This window comes from Bufo bufo, chromosome 7, assembly GCF_905171765.1.
Source record: "Bufo bufo chromosome 7, aBufBuf1.1, whole genome shotgun sequence".
Taxonomy (NCBI): domain Eukaryota; kingdom Metazoa; phylum Chordata; class Amphibia; order Anura; family Bufonidae; genus Bufo; species Bufo bufo.
Window position 1 is genome coordinate 209,129,836 of NC_053395.1, and position 26,404 is coordinate 209,156,239.

Consider the following 26,404-nt stretch of genomic DNA (forward strand, 5'->3'; position numbering starts at 1 on the left):
CAGATAATCCGCCTGAAAATACTAGTACCACAGAAAAAGTGCCCTCTTCAATAATTCATGGCACACAGAACCCTAAAAAATAACTGCTCTCAGCAAATAGTGTCCATGACACTATTAGTGGAAACATAATGTCACCCAAAATGTATTGTGCTAAGCTGATACTGTGCCAGGGTGCCCCCCACAGTAATAGTGTTCCCCAAAGTCCCACCAATAGAAATAATTATCTGCAAGAGTGCACTTAATGTTAACACTCCCCCCAATAGTAATAGTGCCCCCATTGTGCCAATACCAGTAATCATGTTCCCCGTAGTCACTCAGTAGTAATAATTGTCCTTAAAAAAATGCCCCCTTATAATGTGTGCCAGTACAAAAAATATACCCTTACAATGTGTGCCAGTACAAAATATAGCCCCTTAACTTTCAGATCAGACACCCATATCAGACCTCAGATCAGACCCCCATATCAGATCCTCAAATCAGACCCCCATATAAGATCCTCAGACCCCTATATCAAACCTAAGATGAGACCCCCATCAGACCTCCATGTTAGACCTCACCATCAGATTCCCATATCAGACAGTGCAGCACAGTCCTGGAGAAGAACAGGTAGGAGGGGTGAGTCCCCTAGCTTAGGAGCCTGGTCACAATTGAAACCGCTGCGACCCCTATATCTACTTCACTGGATGGATAGATAGATAGATAGATAGATAGATAGATAGATAGATAGATAGATACCATTTAACATGATAAATAGACTGTGAGCCCAGTAGCTCTGAATAGGGATCAATGAACCATGCATTAAACTTAAAGAGAGAGTCTAATATGCTTGTTTGGGTTTCGGGAAATATATGAATTGTCTGGTGGGTGCTCTTTCTTATTATGGAGAACGCCTAGTATGCTTGAGGAGTTTTGAAGGCCAAGCAACACTTCTCTTGGTTTCTAGGAAAAAATATATGCAAATTAGCATGCCTAACATCTGGTGGCATGAAAAAGGCTCCACTTTCTTTTCTTTTTTACTAGGAAAGAAAAATTAGAATTTTTCCTAGAAACCCAAACATATGCAAATTACCTTTCCAGCTGAAGTAAGAAATGTTAGTTTGCATGTATTGTTCCTAGAAATCAATAGCGCTCTCTCTTTCATTTACCTGAATTGGGATGAATTCTGAATAGATTGAATCGATGCTCTCATCTCTAGTATAGATAGATAGATAGATAGATAGATAGATAGATATATAGATAGATGATGGATAGATAGATGTGGAGTCCATCTTAAAACATCAGTGGAGCAGATTACTCTGTGGACATTTTTTGACAGCTGTATCACATTGCTTTCATAATCTACACTCCTTCCTCCCGAACTGCGTCCTTGACATTTCTATAGCAGAGATTATCAAGGTGGGCCTACATGCAAAAGTAATGATCAGGCTGTTACAATGTGTCTAATTAAAAAAAACACCAAGTCTGTGTGTGATAAAGTGCGTTTGTAAAGTGCCCCAGCCCCCTACAATGCCTCCCGTCACACAGCATCCCCCAAACCTACATTTTTTTCAGACTGGAGAAGACACCCCATATGGATAAACGAACGCAGGTAAGGGTAGAGGGTGTTTGGATGAATGTGTGCGCCTTTATCTGTTGACTTGCTATCAGTTGTTACCACTTCATAACACAACTGGGAACGCTACGAGATCATCACACCTATATAGGTCATGAGCCATTGACTGTGCCCCAGTGTATCATGGGAACACTTTCATCACATAAAAAACTGCTAAATATTGTCTGGCGGCGTAATAATTATTTTTTTATATGATGTTGTATCGGGGGACACATGGGTTTCAGACAAGTACATACAGTGCTGCCCATAATTATTCATACCCCTGGCAAATTTTGACTTAAAGTTACTTTTATTCAACCAGCAAGTAATTTTTTGACGAGAAATGACATAGGTGTCTCCCAAAAGATAATAAAACGATGTATAAGAGGCATTATTGTGGGAAAAAACATTTCTCAGCTTTTATTTACATTTGAGCAAAAAGTGTCCAGTCCAAAATTATTCATACCTTTCTCAATAATCAATAGAAAAGACTTTATTGGCTATTACAGCAATTAAACGCTTCCTATAATTGCAGACCAGCTTTTTGCATGTCTCCACAGGTATTTTTGCCCATTCATCTTTAGCAATAATGCCTCTTGTACATCGTCTTATTATCTTTTGGGAGACACCTATGTCATTTCTCGTCAAAAAATTACTTGCTGGTTGAATAAAAGTAACTTTAAGTCAAAATTTGCCAGGGGTATGAATAATTATGGGCAGCACTGTATGTGGCGAAGTATAGCATTATTAATGGGCACCAAATACTAGATGAAAGAGCAAGATAAATTGGAAAGAAAGAAAGAAAGAAAGAAATTAGATAGATAGATAGATAGATAGATAGATAGATAGATAGATAGATAGATAGATAGTGTGGGGATTCGCTCTGGTAGTTAGGTTTAGTGGATGCCGTATAGAGGTGTTTATTCCCATATTGGTGTATCACAAAACGCAGGTGACTTGGTGTTTGTTCAGACACAAGGAAAGTCCATAAACAATAAAAGTCACCTTTTCTCCTGGGTGTTAATTCACACCCTGTTAGCAGTTCAGCCTCATCAAGTCCATAGGCGGCCTGTTCGCCTTTAGAGGGGCCTGAGTCCTCCAGCCCGGCTCAAACCTCAAATCGCAGCACAGCCCTCGGATTACAGCACACAGACTCCTGAGCTCCACTGTCAGAGGGAGGTAAATCCACACACCTGGCAGTGCTGGCTGGTTTATATGCCTGGCCAAACCCAGCCTGGAACATGGGGAGTAGTCACCCACCCAGCACTTTGACTACTCCCAGTAAGAGCCGTCCCGGACCAGCTATGACAGCCATGCTAACTCTTAAGGTGTCAATTAGCAATAGCTGCTGCTGACACATAAAATACCAGCTCTTACTTCACCGATGCCAGGAACATCGGTGACACATACCTTCCATCCACGATGATTCCAGGTACCTTCTTACAATAGATAGATAGATAGATAGATAGATAGATAGATAGATAGATCTGCCTAATCATATTCTTCCCACTTGGTGGCCCAATCTCAGTGTGAAGCCTGCGAAACCCTTTCCCAAATGGCAACAGTAAATTTATGTTGGCGGACAGGCATATAAAAATGGAGCCCGCTACCACGGGTAGTGGGACCCATGGCTGCTGGGTGTCTGCTATTTTGAAGAGTAGACACCAGGCACTAATCTCTGCAACTGGCGTTAATGCCAGTCATGGACTTTTAACCCTTCAGGTGCCGTGGTCGTCCAGTTGTGCTGCTTCGTTCCCTGGCGGAAGTCGGGGGAGCCTGAGTGTGTATGCAGCAGCCCCTGTCCATTTAGGCGGGAAAACCTTACTCAAAACAATAAAATTGAGGGATTCACAACGGGGATGACCATAATCCCATGTGGATCCCTCTATAAGGTCCAGGAACCCTCCCTATTATGAACCTAATGGTATTTCACTTTTAAAATGATTAGGGTTAAAACAGATGTCAAACATGGCCGCTGGATTATTGCAACAACACTGTCCCTAGCGGACGAGCGCTTGCCACGTCTCTCCCTGTGCTCAGCTCACAGGACAATGGCGGAGATCGTGTGGGATGAGGGTTTTATAGGGCTGTGTATAGGACAGCATTACAGGTGATCTCGCACTCCCGAGCTTCTTACTTTCACTTTGTAACACGTGCCGCCACCACTTTAGGAAAACCTGATTTATTACCACAAAGTGTGAGGAAATTTGGCTTTTTTTTGCGAATTAGAGACGGATAGATAGATTGATCCCGATGTTCCTGGATCTCTTCTCTGTTTCATTTCTCTGCAGGAAAGCCCATACATTTTTAGAATGAGTTAAATGTAATTGAGGTATTAGTGTGGACTTGATGTGATGTTCACACTTTTGAAAAGGCCCCAATTCAAATGACCTACCTTTATTGGGGTAGTCCTAGTTGTACTCAGATGCTGATGCCTCAGAGACCCCAGAGGACAGTAATATGGAAGATCATAATAGTAGTAGTAGTAGAGATCACCTGGGTGCATCAGTGTCCAAGCGCTTCAAGCCGAGAACCTTCATTTATATTGGGTACTTTCCAGTCTGCAACCAAGAGATGTAGCAAGTACCAAATGCGGTATGTCAATGTTTCAAAAAACATATACTTATATAGTTACAATATTTGCATTGACCCATGACATCCAGGTAACTATTAGTTTTTACTTGTCCATGGCAACGGGAGCTGGCAGGTAGTTTGCTGCTCTGGGTCAGTGCAAATGCTGAGTATTGAGGGTGTGGGGTCTGTGTCAACAGAAGTGATTATGGTGAATGCTAGAAACCATTTATTCATTTCATATGTACTAAGGTTTTGGATGGACACAATGAACACAGATAGCAACAGATTCCTTGTGACCAGTGATGAGCAAAGGCTGCAAGATGCCTGGGCTGATCTTGGATTCATAGGTGGAAACAACAGCTGCTTTCAGTCTCATTCTGCCAGGTCAGGGTGCAGTAATAAATTCACCAAGCCTGGACATGAGGACACTGACTTCATTAAGGAGCAATCCCACCCAAATGTTTTCATACAATAAGCATAGAATACACCCATAGGGGGTAAGGGGGGGGGGGGCAAAAACACCCTTAAATGGCTGGTTCCTTGTCCCACTTTGGGACCCATAGTAATTTGAGAATTTGCAAGTCTTGGTGGATCTTCCACCTTGGCAAAATGAAGGATCTGAGATTAAAGGGTAAGTTGGTTTTTTTGGCTCATGCCACCATTACATGGAGTGACCGCATTCTAAGGTGCAGCTTTGTGCAATGGAAAATCTATACATGGGTTGAAATTAGAGGTGTAACTTGAAGCTCTTAATTCTCCAATGCATAATGTGTAACAGGGTCCCCTACCTAAATTGTGCCATGTGTAAGAGTTGTTTCCTTGTAAGTGGCAGAGGAGCCCTTGGGCCATCCCAGGTTCCATCACCCATGTTTGGCTGCTATCTCTAGGCCTCCTATAGCTATATTTTAGTTTAGTAATTTACTATTAGCGCTCCATAACTTTAACCTGCTCCACAATAGACTCATTTCACATCAGTGACAGCAAAATAATTATATGGTGGGAGTGATAGTGTATACCCTGGATATTGCTTTACAGAGATCCCAGGGCACCCTGGATATTACTTCCCAGATATCTCAGGACACCCTGGATATTGCTTCCCAGAGATTTGAGGACACCATAAATGTTGCTCCCCAGAGATCTCATGCACCCTGAATGTTGCTCCCCAGAGATCTCAGGGCACCCTGAATGTTGCTCCCCAGAGATCCCAGGGCATCTTAAATGTTGCTCCCCAGAGATCTCAAGGTACCCTGAATATTGCTCCCCAGAGATCTCAAGGCACCCTGAATATTGCTCCCCAGATATCTCAGGATACTCTTTATATTGCTTCCCAGAGATCTGAGGACATCCTGAATGTTGCTCCCCAGAGATCTGAGGACATCCTGAATGTTGCTCCCCAGAGATCTCAGGGCATCTTAAATGTTGCTCCACAGAGATCTCAAGGCACCCTGAATATTGCTCCCAGAGATCTCATGACATCCTTGATATTGCTCCCCAGAGATCTCAGGACACCATGGATATTGCTCCCCAGAGATCTCAGAGCACCCTTGATATTGCTTCCAGGCATCTGGGAGCACCTTGAATATTTCCCCCCATAGATTTGAGAGTAAGAAAAACTACTCACCTACCCTGACCTCCTCTGCAAAGTGGTGGTAAGCCTGGCCTTCACTGTTGTTCCCAGGCATTACAAATTTACATTACATTACATCCACATCAGTGGAGTCAGTATACTCTTGTCTCGGTGTTAAAAATTGCCTTCTTTTATCAGAAAACAGCGCCACTCTCATCCATGGGCCATGTGCGGTATTGCAGCTCAGCCCCATTCATCTGATATAGCGGATGAGTTAGAGTGGTGCTGTTGCTGGAAGGGAAGGGGGAAGAGCAGACCCTTTTTCCTCTGAACAGCCCCTATAATATTTCTCAATGTAGAGAGCAGATTCAGAGGCAGAATACCCAAGTGTAGAAATTAATCAGTTAATTGTAGATGGGGAGGGAGCACCGAGTGCACAGAGCAGCAGGGAGTGTGTGGTGGGAGTGCAGAGGGGAGCACTGGGCCTGTAATGGTGATTACACAGAGTGGGCACAGTGAGGGCATATAGAAGGGGAGGCTGCAGGACTGAGAACACAGAGTTGGGGGCTTGTGTGGAATGACCTGGGATTCCCAAGTGAGTCACAAGCAGAGGAAGCAACAGCTGCTCCCAGGCACCTTCTGTCAGGTCTGACATGTACTCAGCAGACAGCACACTCCTGTCCCTGTGTAGTAACCAGCTCCATCCATACTGCCCAGCCTGTCTCATAATGTGGGGAGGGTGGGAGTCTGCAAAGCAGGGACAAGAATGGATGAGTCCAGACCCAGGCTATTGATCCCAACATATGCTCAGGGTTTTTCTTTCCTGGAGCTTTCAGACATTTCTGAGCAGTGGTTTTACATTAGAACATTTCCTCTGTCTTATTCATATCTGTCATTGTGCCTAGTATATTTGGAGAAGTGGAAAAGCTGACAATTGTCATTTTAACCATCAGCCAAGAGAGCAACTTCCTTTTTAGCAAGATCCTGCAAGCAAGCAGGTTTATTAACTATGGGGTGAAGTATAATCCAGTCCCATTGGGTCCACCTTGACCTGCCTTTGTCTAGGACATGACCTGTCCTACAAACTGATGTGAGATCACTTCAGTATAGATGCGGTGCCACAACACCCCCAGCTCCAGGTCCTGGACATGGGGAGCTGGGAGCCAAACACAACAGTATGACCCCCCCCCCCCCCCCATCTGGAATTAGTCATTATTCCAGTGTTTGCCCAGAAGATATGATTGCATTTCACAGCAGATCATCCAGGAGGATTAGAAAACTAAACTAGTCCCAGAGTTTGGGGTAATTAGACCTAAGAATCTAGACACAAACATTAGTTTAACAGGAGGAAAAAATAGCAGCCCTGAGAATAACTGACCCTTCACCTGTCACTGGGATCTAAATACTGTTATCTATAGTATGGAAAGAAAAAGAAAGAAAGAAAGAAAGAAAGAAAGAAAGAAAGAAAGAAAGAAAGAAAGAAAGAAAGAAAGAAAGAAAGAAAGATGTAAGATTCAGATGAGATAGATAGATAGATAGATAGATAGATAGATAGATAGATAGATGAAAGGGTGGATGATAGATACATAGATAGATATATAATAGATTAATAAATATATAGAATGATAGATAGATAGATAGATAGATAGATATGAGATAGATAGATAATAGATGAATAGATAGAATGATAAATAGATAGATAGATAGATAGATAGATAGATAGATAATAGATAGATAATAGATGAATAGATAGAATGATAAATAGATAGATAGATAGATAATAGATGAATAGATAGATAGATAGATAGATAGATAGATAATAGATGAATAGATAGATAGATAGATAGATAGATAGATAGATAGATAGATAGGCAGAGGGATGGAAGGGTGGATGATAGATACATAGATAGATATAATTATGTAATAGTGCTAATGACTTCCAGTGTTTGCCTTGGAGCTTAGTCTAGAACATTCTGAGCTCTGCTCTTGTCAGTCAGATACTTACCAGGATGAGACACCTACTGGACTTACTATGGTCACATCTGAGGTTCTTTGCCTTTGCTGCAGAATGTTCTATATTGTGCAGCACTTCTCAAGTTATTTCATCACAGGGTAAAAACCAGCAAATACACAAACATCGAAAAAGGAAGAAACCGTAGAACCCCGCGGGTGATCTGGTCACTTCTCCTCCACAGTTTCCTCTATCTTCCTGATTACAGGACTTGCACTTCGTTCTATATAAGTTCTGATCTGCAACCTGTGACTCCCAGCCTTTGTAACACTACAACTCCTAATATTCCCTCTCATCTGGCGGTTGTCTGAACCTGCTGAGAGTTGCAGCTCCACAGGTGGCAGCCGACTGATGTAGTCGGTGAACTGCTCCAGGAGTGCAGAAGGGACCCCCTCACCTCCTATAGGGGGCTATGGTCTGCAGAGAGGAATGGAGGGAGAACCTGGACACTGGGGGGGCAATGGGAAGTTCTATAGGATTTGTGTTTGTATAGTCACATAGAAAAGAGTATTATGGCACCTTTATGTTAAAGTAATCTACTAATTGTGTGATGAGGATGAAGATGGAAATCACTCACATCGGGTTACATTACTGGGAGACTTTTACATGATATTAAAATTGACAGAAAAAGGCAAAAAGAGGAATAGATAAAGAAGAGGAAGTGGAGATAGATAGATAGATAGATGATAGATAGATAGATAGATAGATAGATAGATAGATAGATAGATAGATAGATAGATAGAAGATAGATATAGATAGATAGATAGATAGATAGATAGATAGATAGATAGATAGATAGATAGATAGATAGATATGTAGATAGATGGATAGATAGATATGTAGATAGATGGATAGATAGATATGTAGATAGATGGATAGATAGATATGTAGATAGATAGATAGATATGTAGATAGATAGATAGATATGTAGATAGATAGATAGATGATAGATAGATAGATAGGTCGATAGATATGTAGATAGATGGATAGATAGATATGTAGATACATGGATAGATAGATAGATAGATAGATAGATAGATAGATAGATATGAGATTGATACTGCAGCTAGATATGAGAAAGAAGACAGATAGGTAGACGTAGACATAGATAGAATGAGTTACAAAAAATATTTTAATATAATATATACATACACACATATCATTAAATATTTTTGTATGTAACACCTTTTAACCTTTTTACACCTGTTGTATATATATATATATTAGTGTTATATACACACACACATTACATACTATAACATCTATGTGAAAGCGACTGTAAATTACTTAGGTAATAATCAACAGTAGAAAACTGAAAATATATTTCTTTTTATAACAACAAACACCTGATACATATATTATACATATATATAGATTATAATTATTAGATAGATAGAATAGATAGACCTAGATTACATACAGCATAGCCAAGTCTAGCCCCTGAGTATTGGACCTCTTATTGCCCAGCATGCGGACAGGCAGTGGAGTTTTGCACAGTTATGACAATAACTTCCATTCTATGTATTACATTTCATTCCACTCGGATATTTTACTTCCTTCAGATAGAAATAAACAATCTTAATCATTCAAAGCATAAGAGGAAAAAAAATCGATTTCCTTGCAATTCTAAATAAGCACATTATTTTTCTCCCCCTGTTGAGGAGATTAGCAGATTGCACTGGAGTTTTACAGCTGAGCTGCTCGGTGCACTGTGTGAGGAGGCAGCAGATCACTGGTTAAAACACTTAAGCTCAGTGTCCTCCCCTGGGATGCAGACTTGAATTAGTTAATATTGCTCCTCTATCCTGACTACTCCAGATGTGGGGAATATCTGTGTTTGGACCTGATTGGCTCAAAAAAAAAAAAAAAAAAAACAACGTCACATCACAATCTTTTGACTGACGATTCAATTAAAGGATAGTTTAAAAAAAAAAAAAAAAAACAATGTAAGATCTGCACAGAGAAACGTCTTCATTTGTCACTACTGACCCCCATTCACAAATCATGGCACATGTCATCTGCACACACTCATCCAACAGTCCAAAAACTTCCCATCCTATACTTATTTTACCTTTAAAAAATAAAAAATAAAACCCTGGGAAATAACAGAAGATATACATAGGAACCGCTGCAACAATGTATCAATCTTCATTCCAAAACAACAAACAATGTAACGACTCAAAAAACGGAGGCTCGAAAGATGCAACAAAATTTAAACAAAGGGGGGGGGAGAGGCAAAAAAAAAATAAAGGAGAAAAATCATGGAAATCATCGTCTGAATGGATCCACGGGCGAGCAGGGATCTTCAATATCTGGGGGTCTTCATCGCAGCCTTGGGATAGTTGAAGTTCCTTTGGGTTCTAAGATGCATGATTGGTGCAAAATGTTTCCAGTCTTGTATCCACTAGGATTTAGTGACGAAGATAATGATGGCAAGGGCTTGATGATGGCTGGTGGTGGGGGGGAGAACACAGGGGGGAGGAGAGAGAGAGGGTTGAGGTGGGGGGGAGTTAAGGGAAAAGAGAGAAGTGTTTTTTTTTTGGGTTGTTTTTTTTTTTTTTTTTTTTGGGGGGGGGGGGGGATAAGGGAGGTGGAATTTCAATTTTTCTCCTAAGCTTTTGCTGAGGCTTCAAGGTATAATCTATCCCAGATCCTTTCCCAGAGAGAGAGAAACTTAGTGATCACGTTTTGCAAATGATGATGCTCACGTTTGGTGCTCAATTATCCCTCCCCATAAAGATAGGTGGCGTGAGTAGCAGGGTCTCCTCCACCAACAAGAAAAAAATGTCATTAGGAAAAGCGTAACACGTCAGTCCGTCCCCAGGTCTGTGTTTCCTGAAGTGGCAGTAAGAGATCAGTCCTAACCTGCCCAGCAGGAATAACGGTTCCTCCTCACCTCCCCCGACTGCCTGGCCTGCCACTGTCTCCTGGAGGAGCCCTCATCCTTCCCACCATCTCCGCTCACCACCAGGTCTGCCAGCACTTCTTCATGTTCCACCACCACAGCCCCTCTACCCAACTGCCCACAGGACTTTAAAGGTAGGTGACTCATGTCTTTTTATTATTTTATCCGGCAGAAACCCCCCACATTCATCCCCCACCCCCAGACATACTGCCCCTCAACCGTACCGTGAGCCCCCTTCTACCTGTTTAGCCAGGTAATGGGGAGGGGGGGGGGTGCCTTTTTTTTTATTTCTTTTTCTTTTTTTTTTTAACTTATATTAAATTGCAAATTATTCAGAAATGCAACACACAGGTCTCCCCTTAAAGTTGTCTAATCACATTCATCACCCTGAGAAAGATTTACATACATTTCTGTTTTTAGTTCATCTTGTGACTCTTTTCCCAGAAACACTTCAGGGCTGTTAATTGAGCGAGTTTCATTTCTGTATTTTATTTTATTTTTAAATTTTATTTTAGATTTTATTGTATCTTCTTGCCCAAATGAAGTCCTTAGGCGCTTCTACCTTTGGATACATTGTTGCATTTCATTTTATAGATAGATTTATATATTATTATTTTTTTTTTTTTAATAGGATGACTTTATTTTGTCATCGCACAGTTTAGACACCTATTTGTGGGATGGTCCTGGGTGCTGTGCAGTTTGATGTCCATTCCATGACCCCCCCCCCCCCCATCCTTCCAATTTTGCAGTCATTTGATAGAAAAAAAAAATTAAAAAAAAAGTTGCCTTCTTTCAGACTGGCCATTTATTTCACTGTGCGGTTTTGTAGTAGTATTGGCTGGTGAAGTTTGTTGCAGTCGTGTTTGTTTGCTTTTAGTGTGAGTGTGTGTCATTTGTTTATAGGCAGCCTGCGTTATTAGTAAACCTTCATTCACACTTTGTTAAAAAAAAAAAAAAAAAAAGGTTTGTCTTGGCCAAAGTGAGACAGTGCCTAGGTGCTAGGATTGGGCGAATGCTCAGGGTTAGCAAGGGTTAACTGCTCTTGTCTTAAGGGTTACATTTATTTTACAATCCCCCCCCCTTTTCCAAAACTGGAACCCCCTTGTCCTTATCTCCCCTTACCTAAAGTGCAACTTTTTTTAAACTACACATAAAAGCCCCCCCCCCCCCCCTGCAGAATAACGGTGCAGTCCCCTTCACTTACATTCTAGGAGGACACTACAGCCAGCTCTGCTACACACAGAAGGGGGTGGGGGGTTGAGGGGGGGGACGACGACACTCTTTTTGATTCTTGCATAGACTTCTGCCAGTCCATGTGGTGGGAGCCTTCCAGCCTGGGTGTCACTGTCTCTCTCTCTCTCCAAGTTCACAAGGTTTCATTACAGTCCACTACTATCCAAGGATCTGCATCTCCCATTACACTCAACACCCCCCCCCCCCCCCCCCTCCCTAAAGAGTTGTGCAAAAAAAAAAAAAAAAAGGCTTCTGGCCGAGGATGCAGGTGGGGGAAGCTTTGACTCACCATTGCAAGATGTAATTCTTGTATTCATTCTGCTTTGCAACCCTTAAGACAACAGCGAGAAGATCACTGCTGTGAGGGTGGGGGAGAGACAGACAGACCCTGGAAGAAAGGGGGTCTGTGGGAGACTTTTTTTTTTTTTTGGGGGGCATTCTTTGGCGCCCTGTGTTTAAATGGGATCTACCAATGCCCACACTGTGCTGTGTTTGGTTGATAGAGTCTGCGTGCTGCTGATATACAGTCGGAGCCCATGAGAACTAGCTTCTGATCCACTGTTATCAATGAAGCAGATGATGGCGGATGGCCCCAGGTGTAAGAGGCGAAAACAAGCCAATCCAAGGAGGAAAAACGGTAAGGACTTCTGCAGATCACCCCCTTACCCCTTGTGTCTGGAGAGGGTGCAGGGCTGGGAGCCTTTGTGCAAAAGAGTTGAGGAGTTGAGGGGGGCTGGAGGTCTTCTGGAGCTTCTTCTTCTTGCGGGCAGCTTTGGGGATTGTGTGGTCTTCATCCAGGGGTGGAGAAGGGCAGGGAGCTGGGGGGGATTCTTCTTCTTCTTCTTCTTCTGTTTTTGCTTTTCATGCTGAAACTTTTCTGCTCCCAAAGTCTGTGTTCTGCTCACATAACGGTTCCTGTAGCTCCTCAGCAATGACACACACACACTGTGCCGGATCCCCTTTCTTCTCCAGCTCTGCAGCACAAGGCTTCCCCTAGCAGCTGCTCTCCGTGCAGGGAGCACTAGCTGAGAGCCCCCCTCCCCTGGTCTGAAGGACTAGCAAGCAGGCATTTAGCCTCCAGGGTCCGGGCAGGCAAAGCAAGCATTGCTCTCCCCTTCATTCCCCCTGGAAGATAGCTATTTCTTCAGCTTTGTCGCTTTTATTATTATTATTTTTTTTGCTTCTCACCCCCAGACCCTTCATGTGCTTCATGGGCAGGAGGGGAGGAGGGTGCGGAGGGGGTTCTGCTTCACAGAGCAGCCTGGGTGCCCAGCACAGAGCCCCCTGCCTTCACTGCTGCTGATCTAATATTTAACGTGTAACTTTCCTATTGCAATTAGAAATCAGCTCCATGATGGTCACAGGGTGTGTGTGTCTTTGCTGTGTCCTCTACACTAACCCCCACCACCACCACCACCTCTCTGGTGGTCGGGGGGCTTCTCCTAAGAAGACCACTTCTCAGCCAGCTAGCCTTGATCACTCGCTGCTGCTGCCATACTTTTCCTCCTTCTTCTCCACTTCAAGTAACTTTTTTTAACACAAGAGCTTTTAATGAATGGTTGGTGGGTTCTTCACTAGTGTCCGCTATAGGGCTGTTATTAACCCCTGCTGTGCCAGGCAGCTTGCTGTAAACACTAAGTGGGTGATTTATTTTGGGGAAGGGGGTGTTTAATTTACATCTGGGACCCTGCTGTAGTCAACCTGGGGTGTCAGATAGGGATTCTAGTATAGCCCCAAAAAAAACTTCTATGCCACACCCCCCCCCCCCCTCCAGTCCTTTGATCTATGTGTTTATCTTCAGTCATTAAATATATAGCCCCCCCCCCCCCCCTTTCCTTGTCCAGCCACAGACCACTAGCTTGTCTGTCAGGGTATAAGGTGGTCCTCCATAGCCAAGACCTCCCATCTCTCACTTCAGAATGACTTGAGCCCAGGCTACAATTACATGTAATGTTTCCCACTTCTGTTCCCTGAGTCCATTTTTATTAAATGTTGGTTATTGATTTTTTTTGTATCCACTGTGTTGTGCATGTGGGGGCATTAGCCAAAGGCTGATAATCACTGCATAGCAAAGTCAAGGATGGCATCCTAAAAGGAGAAGAGTTGTCTGTGCTGTTTTCTTTCATGCAAGTTGTCAGACTCTGCTATACTGGATGCAGGTCTTGCTTCATAGGTGTAGTGTGTGTGTTATCTCCCTGCATCACATGTTTGGTGGTTTATGTTTTTTTTTGTTTTGTTTTTTCTCTCTCTCTGATCATGGGTCCATATTACCTCTCCTCTTAAAAAATAAAATAAAATAAAAAGAGATGTTGTGTAAAGGCAAGATTGCAGCCCAAGGTGTAAGGGGCTGTAAAGAAATGGTGCACATTTCCCCATAGAGGGGGGGAAATGTGTGACTGAAAGTTTACATCTTGTGGTTGTAAGGGCTGAAACTTTGACATTTGAGAATGGAATAGTAAAATGAGTGAGTTTACCTGAGCAGAGATGATAGGTTGGTTTTGCTACATTTGTTGCAGTTACTATATATATATAGTGATATAGTGATGTGGGTATTTGAGAAATTAGTGGAAATGTAAAGATGAGTTGTGTCTTTATCTCCTGGAGTTTTTGACAATATCTGAGGTTGTATCAGTATGATGATCATGCAGTAATAGATAGATAGATACTGGATAGATGGATAGATAGATAGATAGATAGATATATAGATAGATAGATAGATAGATAGATAGATAGATAGATAGATAGATAGATAGATAGATAGATAGATAGATATAGATACATCGATAGATAGATAGATAGATAGATAGATAGATAGATAGATAGATAGAAGAAACATAAATACTAGATAGATAGATAGATAGATAGATAGATAGATAGATAGATAGATAGATAGATAGATAGATAGATAAATAGATAGACAGCTGGATGGATAGATAGATAGATAGATAGATAGATAGATAGATAGATAGATAGATAGACAGCTGGGTGGATAGACAGATGATAGATAGATAGATAGATAGATAGATAGATAGATAGATAGATACCATCTAACATGGTAAATAGACTGTGAGCTCAATCAGTATCTCTGTATAGGGATCAGTGAACCACACATTAAAACTAAAAATCCCCCATTCAGAAGAGTTTTGTACCATTGACTGACCAGTGCTAGTTCTGAGGATGTGACACAAATGCATCGTGAAATGTAAAACTATTTAAAGTGGAAAGTTTAATTAAAATACACGAAGTCCACCTTGATTGATGAGGGCTTTCTCTGACTCCAGAGCAGTCAGGAGGACAATCAGACTCCAGGCTTCTTGTAAGTTTCACACTTTTGTCAGATGACCCCAAGTCTCCTGACTGCTGCTACTTTGCAACTTTTCCTTAACAAAAAAAGAAAAAAAAAATCCGCTAAGATTACAGAGTCCCATGTCCAGATAATTAGCCCAGTGTGTTGTCGGGGGGGAAGCTCTGGGTAAGAGGAAACTTTTTGCCTGCCTTGTGTCACCCAGTGTTATCATCACTATCATGGTGGTGTGTGGTGTGGAGTTTATTGGTGTTTTATTCCCCCTCTCATTCTGATCCATCTGATCCTCTCTTTAGAAGCCTCCTGATATTTCTCGTTGTCTTTAGAATCCTTCTATGTATTAAATACGAAATGATCCTTCCGCCTGAGAAAGGAGAGATAAACTCGCATGGCATTCATTCCTCCTACAGTATGTGTCTTCCTCTGAAAAGTCACAAACGATCAACTCTATCCTAATTTAATTCTTTATTTTTTCCTCTTCCAATTAGTTATTTATTTATTTATTTATTTTTAGAATGAGATGAATTATTGAAATAAAAAAAGCCCAAAATGAAAATAAATAAATAAATAAAATAAATGTAAACAATGCAAAAAGCTTCTGTTATAATGGCTGTAGGGGAGAAAGACAGTTATTCGATACTATGTTGTATCGATCACTTTGGAGAAGCTTTGATGTCTCTTCAGACCTGGGATGTTTTAACTTCCAGACTTCATTTTTGGAGATAGAAGTTAACGAATAATAATTACAAAAATAACAAATTTGAAATTGGCACAATGTTTTGCTTGATCTGGAATTTTTTTTTTTTTATTTAAGCTGTAAAAATAATCAAGCTTTTAATGTGAGCTGTTTAGTGTTATTTATTCATTTATTCTAATTGGAATTTCTGCTGGAAAGGAGGAAAAGGAAATAAACTATATTTTGATGTTTGCTATTTTTATTACTGACATAACTAAGAAGGAAAATGGGGTTAATTAACTATTTGGAATTGGTGTGAGGGGTGAATTGAGGGATTGTAGTTGAAAGAAAATCTACAAACAATTTATTTTCTAATTTGTGTCTGTATTGTTGTTTCTATGTATTATTTCTTCTGGTTGTATCAGTATAGTATGTTCTATATGTATGTTCTATATATATGCGTACTGTGTACAAAGCAAAGCTTACAGGTCATTAAGGAATAATACCATTATGACATGGGGGAATTTAGTAGGAAATTGTGCATTGACCCTTAAGGTGGGAAGCTTAAGAACACTGGTGCATTCACATACATGGCAGGGAATACAGCCCTTATAACTGTTTTCTTTGACATGTGTGCCATTCAAAGCTTTTAAGGTGCATTTTCCAAGTCTTTGTCCCTTTTTCTATGCTCCCCTGGGCTTCCCAAGGTAGCCGGTATTTTGTGCCTGTCACACAGAAAGGGATTGCAGGTTCACAGTGACTATAGACAATTGATTGTCTTTTCCTAATGTCGCTCATTTACATGTTTATAAGGACAATGGCGCAGGATGCCCACTGTACTATTCAGCTCCACATTCCCACAAGGGTGCAATAGACTGAATAGCCCAGGCAGACACCTTGCCTCATTGCTTAGATTTTTTTTTTTTTTTTTACTAAATGAAGAAAGGGGGGGGGGGGGGGGGGGAGACGTTTTTTATTTTTTTATTGCTAAAGCAGAGCAAACAGTAAAGAAATACCAAATTACCCCCACTAATGAATTAGATTGATTTGGTGTGGACTGCGCCACTTTTATCATTTGTTTTTTATATTGTCAATATGATAAGGAGATCCTTGGGAGAAAAGTGAAATGTTGTCCTAAGTGGTCAAAGTATGAAAATGTGAGACTATCTATCGATATCCGTATATATATATATATATATATATATATATATCTGTAAAATTAGAGACGGAATAGTTTATAGAAAGACACCTAGAAGCTATGACACCTTATTTTCAAGGACAGTGATTTACTTACAGTCAATGAATTTATGTGTATATATATATATATATATATATATATATACATAGATATACATAATCATGCTTTGCGTCTTATAGACAGCATGACAATCGTGCATTATATATATACATATATAAATATATATATATATATATACACATAATCATGCGTTGTGTCCTACAGACAACATGGCAATCATGCATTTTATATATATATATATATATATATATATATATATTCAAATATATATATATATATATACACATATATATATAAATATATATTTTTTATTACTTATAATATAGATAGATAGATAGATAGATAGATAGATCATACTGGCTTCAAATATGCAGTGTGTGCTACAGGCCAGCAAGGGGCATACCTATATAGATTTCTGCCCCTACTGCATTGATGGAATAAATGGAGATGACACCATTACATGGTACACAGATGGATTTCTATATATTATACATATGATGTGAACACTCTGGGGACCAGTGTGGACAGTGATTTTTTTTTTCTTCCTTTCTAGTCTGGGAAGAATAGTGCACACCCAGTCACCCATAGACACACATTTGCACACTCACCCATAGACACACATTTGCACACTCACGCACACTCACGCACACTGCACTCAGTGCACATGTACCGTTAAGTGAACCCCTGACACTACAGTCCTGTGGATGCCTTAGGTATGATTTCACTTTCGTTCACATCAATGCTGACCTGAATGCCTTTCATATCTGATCCGCTGTGTCTCTCCCAGTAAACATCCCCTAAGGGATGAACAAAGAAAGGAACTCTTCTTCTTCTTAATCACAATTCAGCCCTTTCACCGCCGGCAGAGAACATTTGCATTCTGCAACAGAAAGCCAAGATGAAAAGAAGAGGGGGGAAAAAAAAGAAAGAAAAAGAGTGAGATGAAGGGGGGGGGGGGGGGGGGGAGCGAAGGGTGTAGTCTGAGAGAAATAACTTAGGTGTTTGTGGTTGTTTGTTGGGCTTTCCCTAGTTACAGGCCTTATATAGCCCCAGCTCAGGCCTTACTGACAGCCAGATAGTGTTACCACAGGGTACTATTCATGGCCTTTACTTTGGCACTTGAGGTAAAAAGTGTTGCAGACGGATCATATTCTCTTAGAACAAGTCAGGTGTATACACACACTCCCGCCAGACTGGAATCCATCTGTCTGCGAGTAGTCGTAGTAGTAGCAGCTATTATTATTATTACTATTATGATGATCAGTAAAAGTTGAGCAAATCTACAAAAAAAATTCTCATCTCCATTGACACTTCTGGAGTTGACGAAACCGCTACCAGTTCCCGAACCGGGCAAAATCCGCTTTATAGACCCCCGCTGCAAGGATTATCAGAACCATTAAGGGCCCTCATGCACACAAACGTATTTTCTTTCTGTGTCCGTTCCATTTTTTTTTTTGCGGACCGTATGCGGAAAACATGCACTTCAATGGGTCCGCAAAAAAAAAAAAAAACGGAAGCTACTCCGTGTGCATTCCGTTTCCGTATGTTCGTATTTCCGTTCCGCCAAAAAAAAATAGAACATGTCCTATTATTGTTCGGACAAGGATAGTACTGTTCTATGAAGGGCGAGCTGTTACCGTTCCGCAAAATACGGAATGCACACGGACGTCATCCGTATTTTTCGCGGACTGCAAAATACATACGGTTGTGTGCATGGGCCCTAAAACTAGTCGGGACTATTCGTGCTGGTAGACCCCCATCATAGGTTAGAATTAAAATAATTATAATAATAAAAATTATTATGGACAAATTTCCCAATAAAATGCATTTTTATTTAAAAAAAAAAAAAAAAATCTGCGGAATATTTTTAATAGTGATGAGAGTGCAGGCTGCTAATTCTTGAAGTGAAAGGGTGTGAGCGTTTTATCAAGATAATGAGCATGGAATATCCATCCTTGATTCATTCATCTATGGCCTACAGGACAATCAACTACAGTCCCTCGGTTCCTTCCAAAAAATGCAGAGTAACCTTTGGATTTTTTATTTTTTATTTTTTTTTATGAGAGGTTTGCCTACTACGGTACGTCAGATTACATGGCATCAGTTTTAGATTTTTTAAAAAAAAACTCCATTCTATAAAACCTAATAGTAAGTTTGCGGCACGGTCTCGCGAGTGGCTACATTTTGTTATTATTTGTATGATCTTATTTATAAAACAGAAAGCTTTGAGAATGGATACAATATACAATGTATCTCCATCATCAGGCCATTGTGGAGAAGAAGGCAGTGGTTCTCATCATAGTTCCAAGTACATCTTTGGTGTCCTTAACAAAAAAAAAAAGGAAAAAAAAGAAAAAATTCTGAAGAAAAACCGAGATGTTACAAGTTTTAAAGAAACATGTGACACAGATTTGTGATTTTGTTCCCAGACGGTTCAGGAACATTGGCACAAAAAGGGATTATCCCTACACCTTCAGCCCCCCTCTCTGCTTTTCCCCATGACCCCAGCGATGAAGGATTTAGACAGATTTACTTCAGTAAACACCTTTGGACACTTGGGGAGGGGGTTCAGGATTCTGTTTGCAAAGGGAGCCTTTTGTTAAATGAGGTTTACTGGGCAGCTGTGATATTAACCTACAGAGCGATGCTGAAAAACTGCTTAACTCCTTCTGAATTAAGTACTTTCACTCAGCAGATAAGATCTGTTTTATTGAGTTTTCTTTCAAGATCTCTAGACATGATTGTTTCCAGAGAATTTACATGCCAGAGAGAGAGAAAAAATAAAAAAAAATCCTGATAGATTTTTCCTAACACCAGTTGTGTACCCCCTGCGTGCTGGAGAGGATCAGGGTGGATGTGGTGCGCCCCACAGGCAGAGGCCGAGGGACCCCCCACCCCCCCTTCCCCTGCCCTCCTCCCCCTCTCCTCTCTTTTCTGGCCTAACAAATTTTACTCACTGCTGTCTGTCATCGGATATGTCAAAATAACACATCTCCCTGTCCGTTCACTGTGGGCTGCAGTGCGTGCACTATTCAAAGGTAGCAGAGCTGAGTTTGTCAGGTGGTGCAAAATAGGAGATAGTCAAATGAATGGACCTGGCTCCTCGCGGGATATGAGTCAAAGGACGCATTCAGATCTGCTTCTGCGTAAGCACCATGCCACCGCCACGCGTTCTGGAATATGTGTACAGGTGTCGATTATTTTGAGTTTAAAGACAATTTCCTTATTTAGTTTGGAACTGCAAGTGTCACTGTTGGAGCAGCCAGTGAGGTGTGAAAGTGCAGAGCATGAGACATGACAGGATTAAAGGTGTCTGTTGTGTTGTTACACCTTGTACACAGACAGTTCCCTTTGTCGCAGCCTCCCGGTGATTTGACAGCGCAGCGCAGATCAACTTCCCTTGTAGGTGATACAGCAAATTTCAAGTGGAGTTCTAAACGAGACCCCCCCCCCCCCCCCCCCCCCCCCGGAGGTCTTGTGTCCTACATGGATGCTGTGGCTGTAGATTGTCAGCTCTTAGGAGCCAGACGTTCCCCCCTTCCTCACCTACGGGTGCCTTACTGGATATTCGCGTCTACTCATTGGGGGTATTGAGTTTTGGAAATGGAACGTGAATTACAAAGACGATAAATGATATTAAAATAATAATTTCGCTACCGTACCTAACGAGGCCACAGCCACCCACTGCTGCAGGTGGCACTGGGGGGACGGGGGGCGACGCTTGTTAACCGTTTGCAGCTGCCTTGCCAGGTAACGTGCCATTATACGCATTTTCTCAGACATAATAGTGAATTCTGGGTGCCTTTATTCTAAGTCCCAGGGTGGCAGAAGTACCGTGCAAGCTGGCACGGGCTGTCTGGTTGGCAGAAATGCCATCTGTCAAAGCATCCAATAATGAAGTGTTATGTTATCCGTATGAACAATCAGGCATAATGTATTCTTTTTAAAAAAAAAAAAAAAGTACATTTATTTAAGAATGTGGCTAATCATATTATTGGGGGTGGGCGCATGGACCATATACCCAATGAGGCCCATACGGGGGTGACTAAACAGTTGGTTTAATGGCCCAGATGACCACAGGTTGCAAACCCCTATTAGTGCTCCATTATCCAAATTCTATAGCCTAAGCTGCTGCAGAAGCTCTTGGCTGCACCAATAGATACAGAACCATCTCTCGACTATAGATTTCCCAAGATGCTCTGCAGCAGATGGACCTATGCGAATGGTTAATCCTCCTCCTTGGAGGTCTATACTATTAGAACTACTCCAGGGGTGGGCCAAGATGGCCGGCAGCTCAGCGCCCTCAGATTACACTAACCCTGCAAAGGATTTCATGAATCAGAAAATTCGTCAGTCTTACATCAGCCGGGTAATGCTTGTTGTGTCATATCTCATGTACCTATTGCGTTCAAGGGTCAGGTGGAGGACACTTTTATGGAGACACGTAGACATGTAGCAAAAAAAAAGGGAAACACTCAGGTTTCGTGATGAGGCAAAAAAGTAAATTTTTGAGGAAGACGGAAGAACCTAGAGTTCAGAACGACGAAGTCAAATGGGACATTGAGATAAGACGACATCTAGTGCATTAAGCAAGCCATATCCCGGTGCATTTCTAATCTGCAGACCATATGTAGGTCGCCTATAGCAATATACAAGTCACGCTCTCGTAATCATAAGCGTTAGATCAGTCCTGGTGTTTGAGTTTGCATTAGGTTAGGGACACAGGACATCGATCTGTTGATCATTTTGTGATAACTAGTGTCAGCCCATCAGCCATGGAACGCTGAAAGGCATATACGTAGAAAAAAAAATTAAAGTTGCATAAACCGAATAAAGTGACTATAGATACAGATGTAGCAGTGCTAACGTTGATTTACCTGCTGCCCTATGTAAAAATAACACATCTCGTATTCAGCGAGTTGTGCCAAGCTAAGCTCTGCTACATCCGGAGAGAGAGAAATGAACGATGTGGAAACACTAAGTTTCTCCCATATACACCACGCAATTTAGTTTCTACCTCTTGGAATAACGAAGATTTATAAGCTGCTTATTGCTCCCACATAGCGTTATCTAAATTATTCCATGTCTTAGGTGACTGCGGAGTGACTTGGCTATTGAAGACTTCTTGTTAAAGTTCAATATTAATCATTCCTAGGAGCAATTTCTATGAAATAATAAGTAATAAAAGAGGGCAAACATTTTTTAGAATTGGTAAAGACTCACCTAGCAGAAGAGTAACGCTATTACCCCCACTCCCTTCCGCCCGTTCCCCAAAATGGGGTGGTAAATAAGCGCAGGAGCTTTAGCTTTCTTGTGCAGCCACCGAGATTATTCACCTTACTAACGAATAAAAAATAAAAAAATTATACAAATCTTTTTGGTTTGATTTTATATTATATTTCTTTGTTCCATGGTGATGATCCGCTTTAAGCTTCATTTCCAAAGACAAGAGAAGAGGTAAAGACTCAAAGTTCTCAAGTCGTATTCGAACCAGGTTCTGTGGTTCACATTTTTATTACCTGACCGATTTCTCAGTTCTTATTTCTTTATGTATTTCGGGTTAAAAAGTACAACGTTAACACTGCAAAGTCCCAAAAAAGTTACGCTAGATAAAAAGAAAATTAAATATCCAAATCTATATTTGTTAAATATTTGTAAATGTTTTCATATATTTTTGCTTTGTGTCATCACAAGTCACTTATTAGTCCATAGGCAAATTGCCAAGTTTTCTTTACAACTGACAAAGTAAATTGCCATTACAGATGAGATTCGTTCCACTAGGTATCTGTCAAAAATCACACAGCAAAAAGCAAAGGATAAAAAAAAATTCTAAAATAAAAAAATAAATTCGTGAAAAAAAAAAACTGTATTCCTTTGTAATTAAAGTAATTAGGTTGATACTTTTAATGCCTGCTCTGCCTCTGTTTTTTTTTTTTTTTCTAATGGCAGTTTTGCATCTGCAATTAGGAGCAATTCTGACAGTTCCAATTTCCGAGGGATGGAAGACAGTGAACAAGATGTAGAGCAGTGATATTACACGTGAAAACCCCTGTCTCTTTAACCTTGTTGGTTTTTGTCTCGCAGAGGTTACCTTTTCCCGATGGTGCAAAATCGACTTGACATAACTGTTCATGAGTTTCTGGGTTTTCCCTCGAGGTATTTGCATCCGATCAGCCCAGTCAAGCTTCAAGTTGAAATTGGCAGGCCAGAAACTGACAGGATAGGGACTAGGAGTGAGACAGCTGAAATATAAGCAATAAACTGACAGCATTGGAGTGAAACTGGGACTATGTAACTCTCAGAGTGCAGGCAAAGTATGGACTGAAGTCTCACAAGCTCTCGTTGGCCTCTAATATGTTGTCGGATTCGGTTACAGGTTGAATGACTGACAATGAATTTCTGTACTGGAAGAGCAATATTTTTGTCAAGTCCTTGACCAACTCGCTCTTTTGTTTCAAAGAGGATTGGTCTGAAACAGAGTGGAGCCAAATTTCAGGGCCCTCCCATGAGCTTCACGGACCCATGACAACTTGTCAGATCTCAAACAAAAACTACCAAAACAAAATAAAATAAAATGTAACTTAAAGAGTTATTTATATTTGACCCTCGCTTTGACTTTTTGCTTTTACTTTCTGGAGAATTAGAACAAATCCTTGCAGAGGATTGTTAATTCTTTTTTTTTTTTTTTTTTGTCGATGGTGATGGGGGGGGGGGGACGTCCTTTCTTTGTCAGAAAAGAAAACAAAAAGCTCCGTAAAGTTAATTAAACCAGAATAAAATAAACACTTCCTTGAATAGTTGCACAGTTTACATTATTGTTTGTTCAATGATATCCTGAAACTCGCGTCTGAGAACGAGAAATAAAAAAAGAGTTGTAGTTTTTTTTCCCCCCTCTCTGTAAGATCGAGAAAGAATTAGGAAAAATAAGCAAAAATGCTTTACGACAGTAAGAGTTTATCAATTTCACGTTAAAAATTGTACAATTTTTTTTTTCTATTTTGCTTTTTTTTTATAGGTATTAGGCTGATTAATAAGTCTCTGTTACTTCTTCTCCAGGAGACGTAGCAGACGTAAGCTTTGCTTTCAAACAGTTTTTAGCCCTGTGTGTGACTGGCATTGGCTGATCTGTTGATACCCATTCGACAGGCCCTGTTGAGTTTAAATGGTGTGACGGCACATTTTTGTTAAGCTTTGAACAAAGGGATAGAGATGGCGTGCTGGCACCATCCTCGTGCACATCGGACCTGTCACAGTCTTCCCTGATTTATTAATGCTCTGTTTATGCCTTAATATTAAAACTTAAGGTCAGAACAATGAGTTTTTCCATACTCCGCGTACAAACTTTCATTCTGGGGTCTTAAGATATAGAAGCAAATGTCGGATCTTCTCGTTCTCATTTCCATAGAACAAAACAATCAAACAATAACTTTCGAAACGTAGATTGCAAACTTGCCTCCGAGCTGTTATCCATTTTAAAATGGGGAGATTTTTTATTTTTTTTTCAAGAAAAAGTCTTATTAAGAGAGAGGAAAGATTATTTTTCTTTGATCATTTGTTAGAAGTGATTATTTCTACAGTGGATTTGCTTATAAGCTCCTACCAAAAAAAAAAAAAAAGGTTAGGTCTATTTGCAGGCGTTGAGAATTGCTTAGACTTTTTAAAAATGACAAGAATAATTTGAAATTGCATTCTATCCCGTAAAGATGATTTACAAATAAATGCAAACGCATGGATAAGAAGATACATGTATATGATGTGTAGGGATTGTTAGGAAAGTTGGCACTGAGCACTGGGATGTAATTATTTTACCGCTAGACAGGATCAACCCGCGCTCTGAATGTCTTTTATTTATCAAGTCGCACAATCCAGTTTTACTCTTCAAAAACCCATAAAATGGTGCAGCTGCCCTTGGAAAACCTCACATGAACTTTGTGGGTCCATGTTTTGGTGTGGCACCGTTCACCTTGACCAAATGGCCATATGGCACAATCGTTTTTGATTGTCTCTATGTTTCGAAATGGCTTGAGGAAACCTCCGTTGAACCAGTACAGGAGACAGGTTAGGTTGACATGTTAGGTTGGTCATGGTTGGATATCAGCAGCTCTCCTTCCTTTCAGTGCTTACCACCATGGGCAGATATGTCCTAGACTCCCGATACTACAGTTTTGCTTGCATCTTTCATATAAAGAGTCCACAAATTGCTATAGTGATACTTGCCTAATGTTCAAAACCCAGCTGTCTATAGCCCCCAACTTTTTTTCTGTAGGAAAGTGCCATTGTCCTACAAGATCTATATAGAAGACCTACAATTAGTCTCATAAAACAAGCAAAAAATGATCAAGATCATGACAAGAGCCACATGGCACTTAAATGCAACGTTCTCCACCCAAGCCTGGCGCTCAGCTTTCTAACACATCTCTTTTTGACGCTGTCCTAATTATTTCTGAGTTGTTCTTTTTCTTCTTAAACTCGTACAAATGTTCTACATCCCCCCCTTCCCCTTCCACTGTATTAACCTACAGATTCCATTAGTAGAAAAGGTCCACACAGACAGATGTGGAGCATCCTCTGCACATCTTGTAGATTTGGCCTGTCCTCCCTCTCCTTGGCTTGAGATCCATCCGACTAGTTAGTCCAGTTAAAAAAAGACATACGTCCATCAAGTTCAAATAAGGAAGGGGAGATGTGCCCTACGAGTGACAAAATGGTATCTAGGCATTGAAAGGATGCAGTGGGATGGGACCAAACAAGGCGACCTACAGATCCGCTTCTTATTCTATATTTGATGACCTAATGGAATGTAGTTTTTCTTACTATTAGGCTTTTATTATGCTCTATGTATTATATTACAATTCAATATCATCCATTTAAGTGATCGGCATTGGCATAGGTCAGTCACCTTAAGTGACCTCTCCAGGATGAAACCCTAGGACTAACCTCTCGTCCCCTTTTTCCATATCAATACCGTAGTTGTAATCTAGCATGTAGTTGGGTGTGTGTTTGACTAATGTTCGGCTGTTTGAATCATTCCTTGTTTTTTTCCCTTGCTTAAAAAAGGAGGACTTATATTACACATTGACAGAGATGAGCAGGACCTATCCCTTCTACCAGAGCGACACCCAAATATTTGTAGGAGGAAAGACTCCCGCAATAGTAGGTCTTTTTTCCTGGTGTAATGTTGTCTCGATTTCTTATGCACAATCGCCTTCTGTTATGACATGTCTTTTTAAATGTTTGCCTTGGTTATCATAACTGTTTTAAATCTTTTTGTAATTAGAGCTAAGA

At 40.7% G+C, this 26,404-nt stretch overlaps 1 protein-coding gene across 3 annotated transcripts in view; it reads left to right on the plus strand.

Annotated features, from left to right (window-relative positions):
- Positions 1-10,322: 10,322 nt before the first annotated feature.
- ZEB2 (zinc finger E-box binding homeobox 2) overlaps positions 10,323-26,404 on the plus strand; it is a 130,825-nt gene continuing 114,743 nt past the window's right edge. Inside the window, exons 1-3 of one of the 3 annotated variants that reach the window (XM_040441575.1) lie at positions 10,323-10,782; positions 12,385-12,518; positions 26,177-26,272. In XM_040441575.1, coding sequence (XP_040297509.1) covers positions 12,449-12,518; positions 26,177-26,272 — 166 coding nt within the window. In that variant the 5' untranslated portion in view covers positions 10,323-10,782; positions 12,385-12,448. Of the gene's footprint in view, positions 10,783-10,838; positions 12,519-26,176; positions 26,273-26,404 lie in introns of those variants that run through there. The other 2 variants (XM_040441574.1, XM_040441576.1) reach the window with 2 other exon arrangements.